Source organism: Gracilinanus agilis, chromosome 4, assembly GCF_016433145.1.
Source record: "Gracilinanus agilis isolate LMUSP501 chromosome 4, AgileGrace, whole genome shotgun sequence".
Lineage (NCBI taxonomy): Eukaryota > Metazoa > Chordata > Mammalia > Didelphimorphia > Didelphidae > Gracilinanus > Gracilinanus agilis.
In genome coordinates, this window is record NC_058133.1 from 266,987,378 (window position 1) to 267,012,856 (window position 25,479).

At 36.9% G+C, this 25,479-nt stretch overlaps 1 protein-coding gene across 1 annotated transcript in view; it reads right to left on the minus strand.

Moving 5' to 3' along the window:
- The window catches only part of BTBD9 (BTB domain containing 9), a 453,032-nt gene that overhangs the window by 88,605 nt on the left and 338,948 nt on the right, over positions 1-25,479 (minus strand). The window contains exon 8 of the mRNA XM_044674379.1: positions 20,895-21,002. Coding sequence (XP_044530314.1) covers positions 20,895-21,002 — 108 coding nt within the window. The remainder of the gene's footprint in view (positions 1-20,894; positions 21,003-25,479) is intronic.

A 25,479-nucleotide genomic window follows, 5' to 3' on the forward strand; every position in this document is an offset into this window, starting at 1 on the left:
AAAGGGCTATAAAAGAATGCCTGCCCTTTGATCCAGCCATACCATTGTTGGGTTTGTACCCCAAAGAGATCATAGATAAACAGACTTGTACGAAAATATTCATAGCTGCACTTTTTGTGGTGGCAACAAATTGGAAAAGGAGGGAATGTCCTTCAATTGGGGAATGGCTGAACAAACTGTGGTATATGCGGGTGATGGAATACTATTGTGCTAAAAGGAATAATAAACTGGAGAAGTTCCAGGCGAACTGGAGAGACCTCCGGGAACTGATGCAGAGCGAAGGGAGCAGAGCCAGAAGAACTCTATACACAGAGACTGACATTCTGTGGTAAAATTGAATGTAATGGACATCTGCACCAGCAGCAATACAGTGACCCAGGACAATGCTGAGGGATTTATGGTAAGGACGCTACCCACATTCAGAGGAAGGACTGCAGGAGAGGAAACATATAAGAAAAACAACTGCTTGAACGCATGGGTCGGGGTGGACATGACTGAGGGTGTAGACTCGAAACTACCACACCAATGCAACTACCAACAATTTGGAAATTGGTCTTGTTCAAGGACACATGACAAAACTAGTGGAAACGCGCATCGGCCAAGGGTGGGGGGGGGTGCAGGAGGGGGGTTGAAGGGGAAAGGTGGAGCTTGAATCATGTAACCATGTCAAAAATGAATATTAATAAATGTTAAAAAAAATTTACAGTATATCCTCTGTATGTGATAAAGCTTGAACTTTTATTCTTGAATCTGGCATCAGCTTACCCACCTTTTTTCTTATCTCTCTTCTACTTGAAGCCTTAACTGAGTCAAGCGTGATCTACTTATTACATTTTTTCCTCAAACACCTTACACATTTCTAGGCAAGTTTATTTGCTGCCTTTTCTTTTCTTATCCTTCTTGGTTATTTAAACCCTACTTCTCCTTCAAGCCTTAAGTCATTTTCTAGCTCCTTCACAGAGCTTTCCTAATCATCTGTAGATGACCATGGCCATTTGTCCCTCCCTCTTCTGAATATATATAGCTTTTATTTGGCTCACAACATACATTGCTTTAGATCAGGGGGCGGCAACATATGGCTCTTTCTGCAGGAGCCATAAAGTCAATTTTTTTTCAGGCGATATTACAGGAGCGCGCACTGTGAGCACTGTACGGCTCTCACGGAATTACATTTTAAAAAATGTGGCGTTTATGGCTCTCATGGCCAAAAGGGTTGCTGACCCCAGCTTTAGGTGGTCAGCTTTCTTTCTCTATAAGAACACATAGGTGTAAGTTACCCAAAGAAATTGCAAGCTGCTTAAGGACAGGGACAATTGTATTATAAATGTAGCAGATTTTTTTTTTAAGGCAATGGGGGTTAAGTGACTTGCCCAGGGTCACACAGCTAGGAAGTGTCTGAGGCCAGATTTGAATCTAGGACCTCCCGTCTCTAGGCCTGGCTCTCAATCTACTGAGCCACCCAGCTGCCCCCATACCAGATTTTTAATAAACATTGTTGACAGAATTATAGTGAGAATAAATATAATTTTCTAAATTTTCTCTGAGTTTACTCCAAAGATTATTCAGAGATTTCTTTTGCTAGTTTTTCAGTAAACATGCACTCTAAACTGAAAGGTTACTAAGATTTTCCCAAAGATTAGTGTCAAAATTCCTGTTATTTTGTCTTGTGTCTTTTAGACTGGTAGTCATGGCAGCTTGCAGTTTGGGGACAGAACACTATATATATTTCTTACAGGCAGATACTGTAATTATTTGCTTTAGTGAAATGGGGAAATGGAATAGGCATGGCTAGAGAAATAAGGAGGGCTAATTAATACTCTGGTGTTAAACACCTTTCATAATGGGTGGCTCCCCTCTCTGCAGTCCTCTTATACTTTTCATAATACCTATGCATGTCACCCCTCCCCATCTTGTACTCTGATCCAGTGACAATGGCCTTCTTTCTGTTTCTTTACCAAGAAACTCCATTTCCCAAAGCTAGGCATTTTCATGGGCTGTCCCCCATTCTGGAATGTTTTCATCTCTGCCTACTGGCTTCCTGACTTCCTTTAAGTTCCAGCTAAAATCCTACCTTCTACAGGAAACATTCTTAACCCCTTTAAATTCTAGTGCCTTCCCTCTTAATATTTCCTTTATCCTGTTGTAGTTTGTACATAGTTGTTTGCATGTTGCCTCCCCCATAAGAGAGTGTGAATTCTTTAAGAGAAGGGGCTATCTTTTACCTTTCTTTGTATCCCCAGCACTTGGCACAATATCTAGCACATGGTAGGCATTTAATAAATGTTTACTGACTGACATGCTGCCTCTGTAGTTTTATAAACATCCCAACGCCCTAAGCTTGCAATTTTGGACTTGTACAATACCTTGACCTGCAAGGTCAGTGGGAAATGGGAAAACAATACAGAAATTTGAGCCTGGTGATTGAGGGCTTTAAACAGCTCACATAAACAAATGAACTTCATTTTGTCCTCACTGCAGCATTGATAGAATATCAACCACAATTAGCAGTGTCACCGGAAAATGTCAGAAGTTAAAATTAAATTTTTGAAGGTACATGTCAGGTACCTTTTTTTAGAGAAAAATGGCCCCAAATCTGTAGCAAATTATTAAATGTAAGTGGACACAGTGATGGCTAGAAAGCTGGTACACATCCTTCTTCCCAGTCAGGGAAAGGTAGGGTAATAAAAAAAACCCAAAATAATGTAAAATGATGGCAACTTACTAGTCAGACTGCAATTTACTATTATTTCAAAATGTTTTCATAGATATTACCTCATTCAATTCTGACAATATACCTCAAATGTGAAAGGACTGGCATTATCACTGTTTTTATGAAACAGGAAACTGAGGTTAAGTAGCATTATTAATTAGTGGCAGATAATGGTATCTTCAGTGTTAGCTAGGGTTCTTTCTATCAGTTGATAACATGCACATCCCTGGGCAAGTCACTTGACCCCCATTGCCCACCCTTACCAATCTTCCACCTATGAGATAATACACCGAAGTACAAGGGTTTAAAAAAAAAAAAAAGATCACCTAGTCTACACTTTCATTTTATTTTATTTTTGTTTTAAACCCTTAATTTCTGTGTATTGGCTCCCAGGCAGAAGAGTGGTAAGGGTAGGCAATGGGGTAAAGTGACTTGCCCAGGGTCACACAGCTGGGAAGTGTCTGAGGCCACATTTGAACCTAGGACCTCTTGTCTCTAGACTTGGCTCTCAATCCACTGAGCTACCCAGCTGCCCCCTACACTTTCATTTTAAAGACAAAGGAAACTGGTTGGCACAGATAACTCAATATGTATTATTTCCGCAACATCAAGTTACTCAATTGAGGAAAAAACAAAAGTCAACTTTTAATTTGTTTCCAACTAATCACTGGCATTGGAGAGATAATCCTGTAGTCAACCTCAAGTAAAATTCCTAAAGGAATAATCAGAATAAGAGTGCTATTTACATTTTCCTTTTGTTACATCTATGATTTAATTTGTGTAGGGAACTCCTGATAAGGAGTCCAACAGAGTAAAAGTGCTTGGGTTTTGGTAATGGTAAAACTTTTCATAAAATTGATTTTTTTTCTTCATTCAAAGGGAAACCACCAACACTATTGATTCCATCCAGACTTGTTTTAAAGATTACCTGAGAGACATGAGTTTCTTAGGAAGTTTTGGGCTGTTACCCTTTTCCTATACTTTTTTTTAGTATTCTTTTCTTTTAAAAATTTTAGTTTCAGATTTTCTCCCTTCCTCACTCTCTGCAAGAAATATATCAATTATACATACAAAATCATGTAAAACATATTTCTATATTAGCCATCCAGCCACCACCCCCCCAAAAGAAACTAGAAAATTACAGACTTCAAATTGCACTCAGATTTCACTCAGTTCTCTCTCTGAAGGTAGATAGCATTTTTTCATCATGAATCTTTTGGAATTCTCTTGACTCATTGTATTGATTAGAGGAGACAAGTCTTTCCCAGGTGATCATTGTTATTTTATTGGGCATAATAATCTCCTGGTTTTTTCATTTCACTTTACAACAGTTCAAATAGATCTTGTCATATTTTTTTCCCCTCAAAACCACTTTGCTTGTCATTTATAGCACAACAGTACTCTATCAAAAGCATATGCCACTTGGGGCAGCTGGATAGCTCAGTGGATTAAGAGTCAGGCCTAGAGACGGGAGGTCCTAGGTTCAAATCCGGCCTCAGACACTTCCCAGCTGTGTGACCCTGGGCAAGTCACTTGACCCCCATTGCCCACCCTTACCACTCTTCCACCAAGGAACCAATACACAGAAGTTAAGGGTTAAAATAACTAAATAACTAAATAAATAAAAATAAAAGCATATTCCACAACTTACTCAGTTATTCCCCAAATGATGAACATGCCCTCAATTTCCAAATCTTTGCCACCACAAAAAAAGTTGTTATAAGTTTTTTTGTACATATACATTCTTTCCCTTTTAAAAAAATCTCTTTAGGGTACAGACCTTGTAGCTATATTGCTGGGTTAAAGGGCATGAACAGTTTTATTACCCTTTGGGCATAGTTCCAGCCTGTTCTCTAGAATGGTTAGATCAGTTTATCACTTCACCAACAATTTATTAATGCACTTATTTTCCTTCATCCTTTTTGGCATTTGTCATTTCTAATAGGTATGAGATGGTATCTCAGATTTGTTTTGCTGATTTACATCATTTTTTATATGACTATAGACACTTTTGATTTCTTCTGAAAACTCTCTATACAAGTCCTATGACCATTTATCAACTGGGGAATGGCTTCTCTTTTTAGAAATTTGAATCAGCTACCTCTATGTTGGAGAAATGAAGCCTTTAAAAGAGAAACTTGCCATAAAGTTTTAAAAATATTACTTCATTGACTATGGTACTTTTTAGCAAAATGTAGTTTCCCTGATTGTCTCTTTTGATTTTATTAAAAGAGATTTTTCCATTTTTCATTTATTTCATTTTTTGCTTTTGCTTTGCCTGAGATCATGATTGCTACTCCCTGTTTTTTTGCTTCAGTTGAAGCATAATAGATTCTGCTCCACCACTTTAATTCTGAATGTGTCTTTCTGTCTCAAATACACAGTATATTGGTGGATTCTTCTAATCCATTCTGCTCTCTGATTTCCTTTTATGGATTGCTCATCCCACTTATATTCATAGTTATGATGACTATGTATTTCCCTCCATCCTAATTTCTTCTGTTTATTTTCCCTTTTTATCCTGTCCCTCCTCAAACATCTGTTTTACTCCTTGCCACTGCTTCCCTTAATCTACCAATCCTTTTATCATCTCTCTTCATGTCTTATTCCTTTTTCCTCTTATTTCTCTATTGGCTAAGATAGATTTCTATACTCAAATGAGTGTGGGTGTGTGTACTCTTCCCTCTTTGAACCAATTCTGATGAGAGGTTCAACTACTGCATGCCCCCTTCCCCCCAATTTTCCACTCCAAAATAAAAGTTCTTCCTTGTATTTCTCTTTTATGTGAGGAAAGTTTATTTCGTTCTATCTCTCACCTTCCCCCTTCTCTCAGCTGATCTTTCTCTTTTTTTTTGGTGGGGGAGGATCATCTCAACATAATGAAATCACATCCATGCCCTCTTTCTATTATAGTCTCATATGTATTATCTTTCCATATAGGAATATAAACAGTTTAACTTTATTGAGTTATGATTATTCTTTCATGTTTACTATTTTATGCTTCTCTTGAATTTTCTGCCTGAATTTCAGATTTTCTATTCAGCTCTTGTCTTTTCATAAGGAATGTTTGGAAATCCATTTATCATTAAATTTCCATTTTTTTTTCTCCCTGAAGGATTATACTCAGTTTTGCTAGGAGGATATTCTGGGTTGTAATCCTGGGACCTTTGCCTTCCAGAACAACATATTCCTAGCCTTCTGTTCCTTTAAGGTAGAAGCTGCTAAATCTTATGTGTTTCTGAGGCTCTGTGATATTTGAATTGTTTCTTTCTGGCTTCTTGCAATATTTTCCCTTTGATCTGGGAGCTCTGAAATTTGGCTATAATATTCCTGTGGAATTTTCATTTTGGGATCTCTTTCAGGAGATGATCAGTGGATTCTTTGAATTCCTATTTTATCATCTGATCTAAGATACTGAGGCAATTTTCCATGATAATTTCTTGAAAGATGTCATCTAGGTTCTTTGGTTGATCATGGCTTTCATATAGTCCAATAATTCCTAAATTATCTCTCTTCAATATATTTTCCAAGTCAGATGCATTTGTAATGAGTGATTTCATATTTTCTTCTATGTTTTCATTCTTTTAACTTCATTTTTAATGTTTCTTGAAGTCTCATGGGGTCATTAGGTTCCACTTGCCCAATTCTAATTTTGAAGAACTTATTTTCTACAATGAGGTTTTGTATCTCTTATTCCATTTGGCCAATTCTGCTTTTTAAAAAGTTTCTTTTTTTAAGCAAAAATTTTTTACTTCATTTTCCATTTGGCATATTTTACTTTTAAAAGAATTCTTTTCTTCTGAAACTTTTTGTGCATCTTTTACTATTAGGGCATTTCTTTATTATTTCCAAAGTTTAAGTGTGTCCAAAAATTTCATGTCTACATTTGCCTTAAAAATCAAAGAAATAAAATGGTTCACAGATTTTTCTATACTACTCACTTGTTTCTTTAACTCTTCTAGGAATTATTGCTGATGTTGGGCCCAATTAGCATTTTTTCTTTGAGGCTTTGCTTGTAGCTCTTTTCACACTGTTGTCTTCTTCTAAATTGATGTTTTACTTTTCCTAGTCACCAGAGTAGGTTTTTACGGTCAAATTAATTTTGGGTTCTTTGCTCATTTTCCCAGATTATTTCTTGACTTTAAATCTATGTTAAAATTGAGCTCTGTTCATCTCAGGTGGGCAGGCACTGTTCTAAGTTCATGATTTTTTATGTTATTTTTTTCAGAGCTAGTTCTGGAGTGGAAGTGGGATGGGGAAAGGAGCAGGGTTTTAAGTGCCTCCAAAGTGGAGTTATCCTTGGGGATGTGTGTTCACTACTTTTCTGGTATGTGCTCTGGTTTTTACCCAAGAAAAGATCCTATTGCCTTGTAGGCAGGAGTACTAGTGCTCTTCTTGGCCTTGGAATGCTGTCTGAGTCCCCTGCTTTCCTGCACTTGCACTTGGCCCTGGAACTGTGATCCAAAACTATTTATGGATAATAAAGCTGACAACACCGGCTATGCTCAGTGCAGAAAATGGTTCCTTGTAATTTCTTTCTCACCAGTTGTCTGACCCTTTATCATCATTGTCTCTGGGCTGAACATACCTGAAGCTACTGATGCTGCTGTCATGGATGCCTCCAAAGCCTACTGCTGGTGCTCCAACAGTGTTCTGGGCCTTCATTCACCTTAGTTCTAACAGACCTCTCCTGGGAACCTCCTAAATTGTCTTAGGCTAAAATAATTTTTGTCTCACATTGAGCTTTTGTTGGTTCTGTTGCTCTGTACTCCACTATCTTGGCTCCTCTCTCCAAGCCTTGTTAATATATATGAAACTTCCTGAACTGAACTATAATCTTCTTGATGGCAAGAATGGTATCTTTTCTTTTCCCCTTTCCTTTTTTTTCTTCCTTGCGTCCTTCCTCCCTCCCTTCCTTTCATCTCTAAACAGTATTCTATAAACACTGGGAGATGAAATCATGATTTTGAGAGACAAATCTGAACTTTCACTGAAAGGGTACAGCCATCTTCTAACTTCTGAACATTGCCTGTTACTGTTCCCTGACATCCTGGTTTAAAAAAGTCACAAGCATTAAAGTGCCAAACAAGAAATCTGAAGGAAGGCCAACTCTGTGACAGATAAATGACAGTAACTAGAGGTAACAGGACTCCCATCATCTTGATTTATAGGACTTTTTTTCTGGTATTATAAAATCAACACTGTGGGTAGCCGTTGTCCTTGCTCAAGTTTGATAGTCATAAGTGGTTACCAGAAGGAATACAGGAATGGATGAATAGATAATGGAGAACTTGCACTGAAAAGGAGAGAAGAAAGTCTATCAGGAAAACACTCTGGATTTATTATATTAAAAATATTGCACTTGTGAGGTTCTAAGCCTTATAGGAAAGTCAGAAAAAGATTGATGGATACAAGGAAGATGGTCATATAGTAGCTTGTATCCATTTCTGTAAAAAAGTATGCTTTAAAAATTAAGATTTAAAAAATCAGAACAATAATCCTTCCTCACCTTGTTTTAGAAATTTCACTCAGGGCAAAGGAAAGAAATTGCACCACTGCAGTATTACCTTCACTTCTAAGGAAGAGCCATGCTAGTCATCCACAAGGTAAGTTCACTTTATACTTAAGATATAATCTCTTGTATGAAATTTAAAACAATAACTTGAGACCTGACAGTTTTATCATTCAAGCTACTGGGCTAAGCTTCAAGATCCTAATCCCCAGAGGAAAAGCACAGCTAGAAGACAACTAAAGAGGGCTTAAGAATATATAGTCATTTTATTATTAATAGCTAGGTTCAGAGCCATTTTATTTAGCTTTGATTTTTAAGACAAGATTAGATATTAAATATTTTGAACACACTTAAACTTTGGAAACAACTGAATAATCTGTCTTAAAAAAAGTCTTTGAAAATGCATCATACTGGTTATAAAAAAACATTTTGTGCTGCCACTAAAAACCAAGTAAAAACTCCTATTATCAAGGATAAGTGGGAAATTACTGCTTATTATATAGTGTTACACAGTTTATAGAAACTCCAAGTACTCATTACAAACTGAACATCACACTTATCATCAGAAAAGGCAGCCAGAGTATTGCCACAGAAGTATAATGAAACACATTTTAATTCTATAATGCTCCTATGAGTGAGGGTATTGTTCCAAACACAAAGGGGGAAAAAAGAACTAGATTTGCTGAATGACTGAAATGCTACTATGCCTATGAAGCCCTCCTGAGCTCAAAGGGCCACTCAGATATTCCTGAGTTCATATGGAAGAAGAATGAACAGTATTTAGTTACCCATCAACACCAACTACACTCTAGAGCATTTGGTTATTGAATGGGCCATGATGCTTTCACCATTTTTCCCCCCCAACTAATTTACACCAAGTGACTCAAATCCAGGTTTGCCAAGATAGTATTTGGATTAAAGTTCTTCATGGCTCTACCTGGGAAGCAAAATGGTTAGTATTGAGAAAGATAACTTTTAGGAACTATCCACTCATGTACTTTCATAGTGGACAGATATGTTTTACTTGTAAACTGTCTCAGGAAGGCCATAATCAAATCCAGATACTTTTCTGTGTTCTATGTGAAGGATATAACTATCACCCTTATAAGAACACTATAATCAAAGAAAAAGCTACATATTAGGAGAAGGGGAATGTAGAAACACTTTATAAATAAAAAAAACAAAACTCTGATCTGGGGGCAAGGGAAGTAGTGGGGGAGGAGAGGAAGAACTTTATTATGAGAGCAGCTAATTGGCTCAGTGGATAGAATGCTAAGCCTTGAGTTGGAAGGACCTGGGATCAAATCTGGCCTCAGACACTTCTTCACTGTGTGTGACCATGGGCAAGCCACTTAGCCCATGACATTCTTATTATTGATACTAAGACAGAAGGTAATGTTTAAAAAAAGACAAACTTTAATGTGGTGGCAGAGTTCTAGTTCAAGTCAAAGAACTAGTCACTAGACTAAAATTTTTTATTAGTTCTTTTTTGTTTATACAAAAAAAGGATGGGCCACTCAGTTCTGAGTTTTCCCCAGTGACAATGAGCCAAATTCTTAATATGCTCCTGAATATTACAAAGTTGAGAATTTAGGGACTGAGGGTAACTACATGGCAGATGTGGTTATTTTCTAATCTATTGTATTTTTGGAAAAACTTAAAATGTTTCATTTATTACATTTCAATTCCTCAAATCTGGCCTAGGTAGACTGGTACAACCTAAAAACATCTTGCTAATGAACTATTGGGAGAAAACATAACAATTTCAGAACAGGTTCAGGCTCATATTTCATAACCCATACTTTCTTTTTTATTTATTCATTCTCAAAAAAATTATTTATTTATTTTAGAATATCTTCCCTGGTTATATGATTCATATTCTTTCCCACTCTTCTTCCCTTCCCCTACCCGTAGCCAACAAGCTATTCAACTGGGCATAACCCATACTTTCTGGGTGGGGCCACTGACTGTGTATGTTATACTCTAACCAAGTAATAATATTAATAAAGGAAAAGAGAACATGAAACAAAGGAAGCAAGCTGTATCTGAGAATAGCAGCTGGTTTTCCACCCCAGGATCAGAAGGGCTTAAAACAGTCTGTGCCTTGCCATCCCTTATCTCTTCACAAATCCAGAGAGTTAATTAGCATTAATGTAAGAACACCATATTCATGCAAATGTGAAGGTAACAAATATGAAAATCTGACAAGAAGTACAAAATGATTGTATGTGATTATATATGCACAGTATATAGCATTTCCTTCTGAAAAATTTACTGGTGACCACTCTTTGAATCCCTGTGCTTTTCTAGCTAGTTTTGAAAGCACATGTAAGACATGGTCCCCAGCTCTCATGGAGTAATCAATCTGTAATCATGTGGTTTCTGGGGCCACACAGTCTATTAAAAGTATTTCAAACTAGATAATAGCTGTGATACAAGGGACTTAATGTTGCCAGGGGAACTTTTAACTTTGTAATTTCAGATTGTTAGTTTATACCTGTAAAATGCTGTATTTGCACAAATTTAGGATTCTGCAGTGCTGGTTGTGATTTTCTTAAGGAAACAACATCCAAGATATACAGCAGACACTTAAAAGTAATATACTATGAGTTTCTTCCTCCTTAATACTACTGTATTAAGTAAAAGACTATGTATCTTTAAACTCCAACTCTTAGTATGCCCTGGAGGATTCAATAAATTGTGAAAGGGAATTTTTATTCCCTTTACTTTAAATTAATCAATCAAGAACTTAAAAGTGCCCCTACTTAACACTTAATAAGTCATTACAAAGAAAGTTCTCACCCTAAAAGGCCATAAGCACTGCCCAGCCCTGGGCAGTGCTAAGCAAATTGAAAGGCTGTGATTCATTCCTGAGATGTGACTTGATCGGTGGAGAAAACTGCTTATAAGTGGGAGCCTGAGAGAGATAGATTGGCTCTCTTTATGCTTGGTACATTCTTGGGCTCTTCTTTCTTGGTGGTGAGCTCTGGTGAGATTCTTTGAGGTCTTGGCCTCCTGTGCACTGAAGGTTTTTGGCTCTTCAGATTTCAGCTTCCTGATCTGAATTTTGGATTCTGGTGAGATCTGAATTCGGATTTGCATTCGCGGTCTGGAGGTTCTAGGATTAGGACTTAGGATATTTTTTAGCTAGGTGATATTTTTTCTACCTCCTTCCTATATTTCCCATTTTAATATCTCTACCTTGCGGTAAATAAAGCTACAGTCTACTGACTCAATTTAACTTTAATTTTTATAAATGGTGACCAAAAACAATTTTTTTAAACCATTATTATTTTTGTCAAACCAAATTTTTTTTTAAACCCTTAACTTCTGTGTATTGGCTCCTAGGTGGAAGAGTGGTAAGGGTGGGCAATGGGGGTCAAGTGACTTGCCCAGGGTCACACAGCTGCAAACCAAATTTTTAAATATTACATTTGGCCACCCAATTTTAATTATTACAAAGTCATCTAAGGATATGGAGATTACCAATATATACAAGTAACATCCATTCAACCAAAAAAAAAAGAATAGATAGAAGAATCACATTTTTATCTGCCTAGGCCATAGACTCTAAGATGGGAAATAAAGGATACTAAAAATCTAGGAATCTAACAATGTTAGAGGAGAAAATGATCTTAGAAACCAATTAATATCCCTACTACCCCTTTCTTTTGCTTCTGTGGAAAGTGAGGCCCACATCTCCTTTGCTAGAAGAAAAAACCACCATCTCCTGAGATGGCCTGAAGATAGATGGATTAAAAAATCATCCATCTATTTCACATCCTTTCCACACCAAGTATTCCAAACTTCTGTAGACAATCATTCAACATTTGACAATTCTTTGTGCACATATAGGTTAAGGGAGTTATTTATGAGACTATACTGTTATATGAATCTAGGCAAATAGGTGAAAGGTGTGCTAGCTGGAAATGTCCAAATACTTACTTTCTCAAAAGCAGCAGGTAAATTACACAATTCCAGATGAACACCACTTTGAAACAATACTATAAAACCTAGCAGGAAATGTTTATTACTGATACTCAGTACATAATTTACAACACCATGGTGAAATTTGCTTCTACTTTGTTTTAAACAGTCATGAAAAGAAAATATCAATTTTGGGAAAAATATATTTTTAAGGATCTTTGGTTAGAACTCAGGAAAAATATATTACATATATTATTCCATATTACTCCTGTTGACAGGTACCAGAGAGATCATGAAAATTTAGAATCCACAGATGATCCTCATTTGGGTCAATAATTTCAAATTCCTAATAAACTTCTTTATTTTTATTAGAGTTGCTGGCAAGGGTAAAACTGAAAGATCTGAATTTATCTTCTTCCCTTTTTGGGTCAAGTAAATGGACTAATGAATATAGTAATGATTTTTTTTTTAAATGGTGGTGAGGAAAAAGAAGCACAGAAACTTCACAAACTGGGTAAGACTGGAGGATCTAAAGCCAATTGCTTATTTATTCAAACTCTTACTTTCCAGCTTAGATTTAATAGTATGTACTGGCTCCAAGGCAGAAGAGTGGTGGAGGCTAGACAATGGAGGTTAAGTGATTTGGCCAGGGTCAAAGAGCTAGGAAGTGCTTGAGGGCAGAGTTGAACCCAGTAACTGCCAGTTCTAGACCTAGCCTAAGCAATCTAGTTCCCCTCAAGTCAATTACTTATTGACATTTTTAATGTTACTTTTTTGACTATGAATTATGGCACAAATACTAGGCTGGATGACAAAACATCTTATGGATTCTGTAGAAGCAGCAATGGTAATCTATGACAATATATGAGATGATGCATATGCAAGGATACACAATAGGTAAGTTAATAATTACTGCTTATTAAATCTTGTCCCCCTCCATTGTAGGGCTATATTCTTTCTTACATGCATCTCATATTTGACTTTTTATTTGTTTTAATGTAAAAATTTTAATTTTTCAGTTCCAAATTCTTTCCCTTCCTCTCTCTCCTTCCCTACTCACTGAGAAGGCAAGAATAACAATACCCATTAGATATTTGGGGTAATGCAAAACATATTTCCATATTAGTTATATTGCCTAAAAGAAAAGAGAAAGAGAAAAAAAAGTGCTTCAATTATTACTCAAAGTTCATCAGTTTTCTATCTGGAGGCAGTAACATGACCTTTTGACCTCAAGTTTGGTGGCAACTTTTGTTAAGAAAGCCTAGATCTCTGCTTCTGAAAACTTTCTGTCTGGCAGGTGGCTATTTTTTCAGAAAGTCTTTCTGGACTAACTATACTTCATACTGTTTTAATCACATTGATTGATACAAAACTGATTAATATATTGAAAAAAATTTGAGAATATGTGAAACACTGGATTCCTTTTCATAGACTTCCTCCTTGTTCTACTGACAAAGAAGGAAAGCTTGTTTTTAATAAGCTCAAATCTTTAAGCATACAACAAAAGCAAACTCCATTCTGAACATTTGGGTGTGACTAGAGAAAAAAATGAGCTTTAGGAAGCTCATATATTTTAAGTAAACTATATATCCAGCTACTCCACGCTGGATACATAGTTGAGCCAAGTTAACAATGGTAAAGTGGTATGGTGTGATAAGGAACAAGAAAATGCTTATAAATTGGGTTTAGAAACAGTTTTGGCTCTCAAAAGGCAGACTCAGTAGTTTTGGTCAAGTGTTATTTTATCATTAACTTGGGAACCTGACTATTACTGGACCTGTGCTTTTTATTTTTCTTCTGAATTTTAGGGCTTGTTGTCAGCAGATTCTTCTAACAAGTACATGGTTCTTTATTCTTCAACTCCTAAAAATCTGGCAAACATCACAAATGTTTGCTCATTTTTCCCCTTTTAATAAAAGAACAGAACATGACTGTTTTTTCATTACTGTCATATTGCGTAGAAAAAAACTGAATTAAATCTGAAAAGAGAAAAACAGAACCTCCATCCAGCATTTTAAAAGTGACAATTACACAACCAGAGTCCATTAATTGGCTCCCATTTCCAGATGACAGTGAGCAAACAAACACTCTCTTCAAACCTCATAAATAACTATACCCCATGCCCTAACTCCCTGTTCTTCCTTTTGCATGCAGAGGTAGTCTAGGGAGAGCTTGCACTGCCTTTTATTGTGGATTCTGAAGAAAAAATGATTCTTCAGTATAGCATTTGGCATTGTAACACCACAATCTTACTCTGAAGATTAAAATAACACTGAAAAGGAACTCTGGGCACCTAGGTAAAGTGTCAATGTTAAAAATGTGTATTTCATTAAAATCTCTCCGTAATGTCAGTAGGCAAAATGAATGGCTGCTTCTCTTTTTCACTTATTCCTCCTCCCATCCCCCCATCACATTCTTAGCAATGACCTCATGTTACAAACTGAAGACTTTAGTTTTTCTGAGGATCAAACAGTCTAAGAAATGGAGTTTGGAAGAACAAGGCTTTCTTAACCTTGTTGCTGAGAATGGCAAAGAAAGAGGATGCAGAAAATTGCAGGCGAAGTAAATTGTTTGGGTTTAAATGTTCCTTTTTCAATACTGCTGCATTTTGAAGGAGTTTACTGAGGTTGTAACTCTCTACCTTTAATTTATCCTGCTGTCCTCAGCCCCTGAAGCACTTAAAACATGAAAACTGACTCCTTGTTTTAGGATCCCAAAGAAAGATAATGCAGAGACCTAGATTTCAGAGAGGAACGTCAGGTCCACCCAGGACAAACTGAATGACATTTTGGAGGAAAGATCTCAGCCATGTGGGATAGTTTTAGAGTATGGTCATCTTCAAGCCATCTTCTTTGAAGTCTTTTCCAAATGGCATGTAAACTAGCTATGCCTTCTCTTGCTAGCAATTGTGTAAATGGAATTAGCTCACCCTCATTCATTCTTTAGACTAATGGTTCCCAAACTTTTTTGGCCTACTGCCTCCTTTCCAGAAAAAATATTACTTAGCCCCCTGGAAATAAATTAAAAAAATTTTAATAGCAATTAATAGGAAAGATAAATGCACCTGTGGCCATCACTGCTCCCTGGATCTCTGCAGCACCCACCAGGGGGTGGTAGCGCCCACTTTGGGAATCACTGCTTTAGACTTTAGCCACCAGGAATAATGTCACCCCACTCAACTTAGAATTAAGTGGGGAGGGGGAGGTCTGTGACCCACATGTGACAAATCAAAAACAAGTGACTTTCCCCTGGGCAGTCCAAAACAAGGTTGAGGCTGCCATTTGTTCACGTGAAACTGAAGGTGGACACAGGAAGTGACGAAAACTGCTATCTTTTAAATATGATGGTAACTTCCTGTGAGGGGCTTTTTGCCTTTTGAACTTGGTGTTGGAGTAGCTCCAGTGAGACCTCAGATCGCTTCCCCTTGAATTGTCACGTGGGTAAGTTAGGCTGACTCTCTTTCTCTTCCCTTGGCGTCTCTGGAGGCCCCAGCCTCAAGAGGCCTCTCATCTTGGAGGTGGCCTTGTGGCTAGAAGCCTTGTTTCGTTAACCTCTGTTCCCCCTCTGCTGGGGCCCGCTGAAGCCCTACCTGGTTCAGGCCTCCGGTCCAGGCCAGAGTTTCTCTCTCTCATTTTCCCTACCTTCAACCTTCCTAATTGTAAATAAACCACCATAAAAGTCATACTGACTTGGGTCTGTTATTTTGGAATCGAGTAATCGATTTCTGGTGACCAAAATTTAAATATCCATTCCAACCATAATTTCCCATTTTCCCCCTTTACACAATGATGACATGCATATGAGGGGAACTTTTCTAAAATTAGGATGTGGTAGAAATAAGATTAGGGAGCATATGGAGCACAAAGAAAAAGAGAAGTATGATCCATTAAATCAGGAAGGAACTATAAGCATGATATGAACTAAAAATGAAAAAAAAATGAATAAGAGGTTTGTGGCAAAAGAAAAGGGGAAATCATACCATTATAATTTGGCTTTTAGGAGTCTGAAGATAATGGACATATGGAGAACATTTGAGTGCTTATGAAATAACCTAATGCCTTTATCATTAATGCTGGCTGGGTGGGGCGGAGTGAGCACAGTGTATGGAAGAGGTGGCTTAAGGATATCAATAAGCTGTTGGATCAATTTAACAATTCTTTAATTTTTTTAGTTTACTGCAGATGGTATATATAAATAATGACACTCTGTCTCTATGTATCCCTCAAATAATGGCATGTTTTTTTTCGAAATCTATCTTTTCAAAAATCATCAACAAAATCATCTTTTATTTTATTTTAATTTCTAAAAAACCCTTACCTTCTCTCTTAGAATCAATACTGTGCATTGGTTCTAAGGCAGAAGAGCAGTAAGGGCTAGGGAATAGGGGTTAAGTGACTTGCTCAGGGTCATAGTTAGGAAGTGTCTGAGGCCACATTTGAACCTAGGACTTCCTATCTCTAGGCCTGGCTTTCAATCCTCTGAGCTACCTACTAGATGTCCCCTTGAGTTTATTTTAGAGTTAAGTTGTCTTTAATTCAACAGCAACAAAAAAATATATGTATATTTTTTAAAAATCAACCACAAAATTGAGAGCTAGAGAAGAAATTTTTAACCAGAGTAGTTTGGATGCTTAACTTAATGGATGGAAATTATATGTTTGGTTTAGAGCAGGGGTCAGCAACGTATGGCTCTCGAGCCATATGTGGCTCTTTTGAGGGCCAGATATGGCTCTTTCTGCAGGAGCCATAAAGTCAATTTTTTTTCTGGCGCTGTTACAGGAGTGCACATTGTGAGCACTGTACGGCTCTCACGAAATTTTTAAAAAATGTGGTGTTTATGGCTCTCATGGCCAAAAAGGTTGCCAACCCCTGGTTTAAAGGAAAATATGAAGAAGTCTAAAAATAATGTAAAATATGCAGTGGTACTAGCCAATAGATTCAGATACCACCCATAATTTAAAAAATTAAATAAGACTGAATTTTAGGTTCTTTTTATTTCTGGTCACCAAAAACCTTGTACAGTGTTCAAGTCTTGGAATCATGAGATCATTAAAATAACAGGAAGGCAAAATTTAATGTGACTATGACATGCTAAAGAAATGGTAAAAAAATTATACAAACTGATATAGCCAAGTATTGGAAAGTATACTTTGACAGAAAGAAGAAGAGAAACTACTTATTGTAAGGAAAAATTGGCTAGACACATGTCAACAATAAAAACAGACTAAAGGTTGAGACAAAGTGTCAGAGGGGAATAAAAACTAAATATTCAACATATGGGGCTGTTCTAGAGTATTGGCATTCTGTAACCTGTATTTCCCATAGCACCTGGACATCAATATATATTTAGTTTGAGGCTTTATAAGTTTACTTATGAAGAATCTGGGAAAAATCTAGAAGAAAATCTTTTGGCTAGACTGGGCTAGTAGCTTTCCTTGGGAGAGGCAGAGATGATCTTTTGAACCTATAAAATTACATTTAAAACACAACTCATTTACTTTATTTTTAATAAAGGATAGCCTACAATTTTCAAAGCTAATCAGACTATCTCTTGAGGTCTGCTGTAGGGTATCTTAGTTAAATTATAAAAACTCTTCTGTTATCATCTACATATCTTCTACCACATTTCTCAGGAACTAACTAGAAAATGGGAAACATGACAAATTCAAGGTTATGCTTGTAATCACAAAATGATATGTTCTAGTTATATTGATTTTTAGTGCTTTAAAAGTCAGTTATTTTTCTATTACTACTCTTGTTCTTCTAATGTATTATTTATTTATTTGTAAAATGCTTATTGCTGTAACATCTACAAGGTAAAGAACAAAAAGTTAAAAACATAAATTATTCAAAGCTACTACCTAAGGAAAGAAAAAATGAAGGAAAAAAAGATGAAGACAACTTAATGCAGAGCTACTGGCAGGCAATCTAATAAATGAGCTGGTTTCCAAATCAAGAAACAAAAACAAAATCATTTAAATCAACTGCAAAAACATTACATGCTTTTAGTCAGTGGTCGGTGTACAAGTTCTTACTGAACTTAAATAATGTGCAGAGCCCTACAGGAGGGAGATTTCTGCCCTTAAAGAGTTTACAATCTAGTATACTCCTGGGAGCAGACTGTAGAGACTACAGAAGGGGAAACTGGAGAGGGAACAGCAAGCAGATGTTCCTATGCTATAACAGTGAGGCTACAATAGTATTTTGTAAAATAAGAAATGTAACTGGTGAAATGATAGATTAATTGCTGGCAGAATTTTAAGCCTCTGTCTGTGGGAAATGCTTTGATTCAAACTACTCAGCTTGTCATTACCCAGACTTAGGCTATTTTCTTGTACTTTTGCTATCCCAGGATCTCAAACAATTGGAATCCAGCCATCTTCTTCTAGTCTCTGCAACTTCCACCCCTGGTAATGTCTCATACATAAGCTTTTTTTTTTTTTTAACCCTTAACTTCTGTGTATTGGCTCCTAGGTGGAAGAGTGGTAAAGGTGGGCAATGGGGGTCAAGTGACCCACCCAGGGTCACACAGGTGGGAAATGTCTGAGGCCAGATTTGAACCTAGGACCTCCCATCTCTAGGCCTGATTCTCAATCCACTGAGCTACCCAGCTGCCCTTCTCATATATAATGTTAATGAAGCTATCCCAATTCTTTACTTCGGCAAGGCCTAGTTTAGGTATCATATTTTTTATGAAGTGTCCCCAAATCCCCTGAAATGAAAGTGATCAGGTGCTTACTAATGGGAAGTCAACAAATCAAAACCTATGTTTCAATAAAATTAAACTTTCAGTAACACAAAAGAGAAATTTCCTTCTGAATGCTTAAGTTGAGCTGTCTCCCTAGGGCAGGGATTCTTCACTTTTTTTGAGGCATGGACCCCTTTGGCAGTCTGATAAAGCTTATGGACCCCTTTTTAGAATTATGTTTTTAAATGTACAAAAATAAAATACAGAGGATTATCCAATGTTTGGAGTCATGACAACTTGGGTTCAAATCTAGCTTAGATACTTCCTAGCTGCATGACCCTGGGCAAATCATTTAACCCCAATTGCCTAGTCCTTGCCATTCTTCTGTCTTAGAATTGATAGAAAGATAGATGGTAAGGTTTTTTAAACAATGTCTCCAGAACCCAAGTTAAGAACTTATAAGGCCTATAGCCACTTTCCCAATGCTGTTTATTGATGCTTATGTAATTCAGTAACAAAAACTGTCCAAATCACTGTGTGTGCATATACATAATGTACTCATGACTCCTGAGTTTTTTGGGTTGCTTCTGTGAATAAACATATTGTGAAAGAGAATCCTTTACTCTATTGTCTACCCAAATTAACACTAACAAGTACCCCTACTTAGTACCTCACTAGACTGAAGACATAATTAACTCTCCCTTGTCTACCTTTTGATTGAATCAACACAAGCTTGAACTAGTTGGAGGAGCTTGCAAACCACTTAGTGAATTCACACCCTCAGAAACACAATCAGCCAGGAAACTCTGAACCCTTTTGATGAGAACTTAACCTTTAGAAGGTGAGAAGTCAATCCTACAGACACTGCCCCCTGGACAGTGCTAAACAATTTGGAAACTGTGATTGGCCCCTGTGAAGAGGGGAGGAGACAAAAAGTCACCATAAAAGCAAGCCCCAAACTCCTTCAGGGCAGATTGTCTTTGAGGAGATAGTCTGAAGAGATCTGGAGATAGTCTTCTATTTGGGGAAGAGTCTTCGAGGGAGCTTTGCTGGAGACTGTGGCTTGGATCCTGGGTTTGGAGCTCAGCTTCAGCTTAGACTCTGACTCCTAGACTTTGTTGGGTGAGTGAAAGGATGACTCCTTTCCTAGTTTCCTAAGAGACTAGCTTCCATCTTGGAGGAGGCTACATGGTTACTCACCATCAGACTTCCTGGTTAAGAGCTAATTAATCTCTGCCTGGATTAAGCAGACCCAGAGTAAACATTTAGGTTGATAGGACAGATAACCTCTCTAAGCTCTTTACATTTCTCTACTTTATTGTTTCCTCTCCATTTTGTAAATAAATTTCTGACTCAAGATATAATAAATATTAGCAACCACATAATTTCATAAAAGTATTGTCCAACTTAATTTTTCATCTTTACAATATTCTGAACTTAGTTATTTTGCAAAGTCTAATTTCACAAAGTGGGAGAAAAATTTCCCAGAAAACCATATCGGATCAGCAAAAAGGATGGAAAGTTTTCTAAAGCATCAGATCCTTGGCCATTCAGTGTACAAAAATCATTCCAATCACCTTTGTCTACAATTGGATGTTCAACTTTAATCAGCAAGAAGAGCCCTGATGTCATAGGTATCGAATGTTTCCATTTAGCTTCTGTAGTTTTCTATAGGCCTGTTGGTATCTCCTTGGGGACCTCTTAAGTTACAGAGTATCTCTGTGGTTTGGAATGTGACACAGGCTCTAAAAAAGCACAGTGATAATGCAAACAATTAAAGGCAGTGAAAACCCTAGCTTACCTAGGAATCAATATGACAGAACAGCAAGGTCCTGGAATTAGTTCCATAATAATGAGTAGCATTATGGGAAATTTCTCTAAATAAGAAAACAGATTTAACAAAAATCAAGCAAATATTTAGCCATGGAAGGAAAAACTAGTTGGGTCATCTTTTTCAGTTTGTTAATTCTAATAATATTAACTAATTGGAATGGTCTAACTCCACAGAACAGACTACATTTTTTCTTTTGGATGAATTCCTGTAAGAATATAACTTACTTGCAGGGTTGTTTGGTTTTGTCTGCTACCATGGTCCACTGCTGCTGATTGGTGGAAACTTCAATGTAGTAGCTGTAGCTTCGCTCATCACAGTCCCAAAGTAATAACCTAAACAGAGAGAGTAGATGACCTTATCAGAATAGAGGAAAAGTATAAAATTTATATGAACTGAGGCAGAGTGAAGGAAGCAGAAATATGAGAACAATATGCACAACTACAGCAATGTAACTAAAAAACAAACACACAAAAACAATCAAGTAACAAGGGACCTCAAATGTCAGATGTAATGGGTAGTTGATGAAATATGTTTCCCTCCTCTCAGAAGAGAGTTGATACACAGACTATAGGTGCAGCATGCTTTAGAGGCTTCCAAAAAAAGTCATTGTGTCAACTGGTTTTGCTTAGCTGTTTTTCTTTGTTTTAAAGAAGGGATCTAAATTAGGGGTGAGGGTTACTGAGAAATGACTATGGAATAAAAACAAAAATTATCAATAATATGTAATTTTAAATATAAGGAATATCAAGGAGATGTTCATAAAACCAGGGACTTCCTAATCTGGTTACCTCAGGAGACTTTAGTCACAGAAGATAGTTGCACTTACAAGAGCACCCTTATTATTGAAAACCCTTATTCTTTATAATGCTATCAGGATAAGATATCTAGAGAATTAATAGTCAGGGGGAAAGGAAGGGAAGTGTCTCCCTCCTCCCCCCCAAAATAAAAAGAATAAAGACATAAAGACGGAATGCAGGTGGTTCAGCATGAGAAAATGGGTCTCATCAGTAACTGCTAAGCCTACAACAATAACATCGAGGCACAACTGATACTCCAAGAATGGATGGCAAAGAGGATCAGAGGAGTCTCTTATCCTCAGGTGTCCCACAGTTCTACTTTCTGAATCTCTCATCTCTGGGGGGGGGGGGGCAAGTCATCTAAACATATGTATTCAATCTGACCTGATTGCTCCCTGTGACTCTTAGGCCTTCATTCCAAATACCCAGAGTGGAAAACTTAAGTGATCTTAGAGATAAAAAAAACCCTGCTGTTCATGACAGGCTCTTATGCTATATTTTATAACATTTAGGATGATTTTACCATAGTCTTTCCAGTTCTTCCTCATCCTTAAAGTTTTATCTATACTTTGAGTCTTTTATATATATGGTTCTAAGGCAGCCTTCAGTTAAAGAGAAAAAAAGTATTGTTTACTTAAGAGTCTGATTGTACAGAAATTTTGGCTCTTGCTATCCCACCACAGATAATAACATTAAGATGGCTATTCTGGGTGAGACCAATAATCTCTTCAAACCAGTGTTCTTGATCTGACATTTGCAAAAGAGCATATTATCCCATTCAAAGGCAAGATGGTTCTTGACATCAATCTTATCCTGTTTTCTGTTAATAGCCCATTATGGATCTGTTGTTGCTCATTCCTTTTGTTGAAGAGGACCAATGACATCATGTGTGATGTCTTGACTAGCTCATGAATTGTATTTAAGTGAGGTAGAGATGCACAAAATCAGTTTCATTCTCTCTTTCAGAGTCACCAAAATCCAGTGATAAAGCAAAAGTCAGGATGATTGGTGATAGCTCAGGATGCAAAAATGTATTTTCAATGTCTGACCAAGCTCTAAGTTCTCCACAGCACCTGTGTCAGCTCCCTTCATGGCCACTGGAATAAATTATTTTCATCCATTCATTTGACTGGAGGAGTCTTCTATATGTAGTATGGTAGTCATCCCCATAACTCACCAATGGGTTTGAAGCCTGTCAGATACCCTCAACCTGGTTTAGTACATCTGCTGAGATGGTTTTAATGTGGTGTGGTCACTGTGCATGTTACAGCTTCTTGGAGCCACATGTTCAAGTTAAGTTACAGGTAGACACCAAAGGTGGATGAGCAGCTCTGAAAAGGGCTCAATAAGCCCTCACACTAGAGGTGCTAGTCCTCTCATAACATCCCATATACTCCATAGAGATATAGATCTATAATGGAAAGGGAAATGGCAGAGAGTCATTAGACCTCAGTTCTATTCATTTAGCCTTGGTTATGCTACTAAATGTGGTCACATCTTACTTTTCTGTATATTAGAGCATCACAAGAGTCTGTGAGTCGGAGGTATGAAAACAACCATCTGGTCTGACTCCTACATTGAAAGAACATATACCACTGAATACTGGCTTCTGTTTAAAGATCTCCCACAGTTGCTTTAGATATCTCACTCTACTTTTGCATAGTTGGAGTTATTAGGGAATTTTCTAATACTGAACTTAAATTTGTCACTTCACTACTTCTACATATTTCTTATGGTTTTGCTCTCTGGGGTCAAATGGAAAATATCTAATACCTCCTTTATATTATATCCTTCAAATATTTGAAGATAGCTATCACTTCTCCCCTTAGAGTTCTCTTCTCTTATGGGCTAAATATGCCCAGATCTTTCAACCAATTTTTATATGTCATGGATTCAAGGCCCTTCATCATCCTGCTTCTTCTCTTTAACTCTCTAGATTATCAATATTATTTTTAAACCAAGGTTCCCGGAATTTAATACAATACTCCAGATGAAGTCTGATGAGGCATATAAATACATAGCAGGATCATCATCTCTTTATTCTTAGAAGTTAATGCATTCCAAGAAGATATCAGTTCTTTTGCTTTTGTCAACAAACTTCAGATTCATATTTGAGCTTGGAGTCTATCAAAGACCTCAAATCTTTTTCAGGACAACTGCTGTATATTCAGACCTCCCCCATGTTATATTTATGAAGTTGATTATTTTCGTTTACCCAAATGCAAGAGTAACATCTATCCCTACTAAATTTCATCTTATTTAGATTCAGCCCAATAATCTTGCCTGTTATGATCCTTTTGCATCCAGATTCAAGTAACCACTCTGTTAGCTCTCCCTACCAACTTTATATTATCTGCATATTTGATGAGTATATCATCTAGGCATTGATAACGATACCAAACAGCATATAGTCAAATACTGATCCTTGGAGTATTCCACTTGAGATCTCCTACCAAGAAGACATTAAGCCACGAATAAACTACTCTTTGAGTCTGGTCATACAACTAGTCCTAAGTCATTTTGATTAAGTCAAATCATTATTCTCATCTATTAGTTTTACACTTCTGTCAAATCACCTCTTCTATTTCTAGATGTTCACAAACTATAAACTTAATGCTATGTTCTAGGATTTTCCCCAGAAAAAGTCAAGCTCCTTAGTATATAGTTTGCATACTTTCTTCCTTTTTTGAAAATGTATCCTTCTTTGTAGTATGTCTTAATCCACTGGAAAAGGAAATGGGAAATAACCTCAGTATCTTTGCCAAGAAAACCTTATAAGGAAGTCATGAAGAATCAGACATTATTGTATCATAAGTATCATGATACGCCACTGTTTTTCTCTCTGCTATTAGTTATCATTGTCCTTTCCATTCCAAGCAAAGCTTTAGATTAGATTAATGGTTCCCAAACTTTTTTGGCCTACTGCCCCCTTTCCAGAAAAAATATTACTTAGCACCCCTGGAAATTAATTTTTTTTTAATTTTAATAGCAATTAATAGGAAAGATAAATGCACCTGTGGCCATCACCGCTCCCTAGATCGCTGCAGCACCCACCAGGGGGCGGTGGCACCCACTTTGGGAATCACTGGATTAGATGATTTCTTCCATATAAAAAATGGGATGACTATGAATTTATTTGAAGCTATTTCTTTTTATTCTATGAAATGAAGCCATGGTGTGGTAAAGAATGGGCCTTGGAGTCATAAATATCTGGGTTTAGAACTGCATCTGACACATAATGGTTGTGTGACCTTGTATTAAACTTTCAATGTCCTAAGCAACTCTCTCTGACTTCAAGTTACAGAACAGGGTAGAGGGAATTTTCTTATTGTAAATTGTAGTTTTTCCTTATTGTAAATTCTCTATAGCAATGAAATCAGTCTAAAACTGAAATTAAAACTTCAATCTGTATTACTTCTTGGAGTAAGGAAATCCTCATGTCTGGAAGACTCTGGATGATATTTCCTTTTGCTTATTTACCTTAAACCTAGTCTCTTTCTGGCTTTAAGGTATGATTCCTTAGGCTAATATCTTGGAATCATTATCTTTTTAGTCTACTGCAGAGCAGCATATTTCATCCCAAACACAGTTATATCCCATCATTCTGCACCAGACTAGGATCATGCTTGTTCTTTTTGCACCAAGCTGTTAAATTTCCATTTGTGTATGGTTTCCCCCATTAGATTGTAAATTCCTAGGGGACAGGGATTGTCTTTCTTTTCTGATTTTTATTTCCAGGGCTTAGCATGGTGCCTGGCATTTAGTAGGTACATTTAGTAGTAAATGTTTACTAAATTTATTATTGAATATAATATACAGCACACTAGAATCAGTGAATAAACATTTAGTAAGCACCTAATAACTGTCAGGCACCATCCTAAGTATACAAAGAAAGGTATAAGATAGTCCTTGTCCACAAGAAGCTCATAATCTAACCAGACGGACTATACAGCAAAAGGGGATTGAAAAGGGGATGAGATGGGGAGGGTGTCAATTCCTTTTTCATCTACCC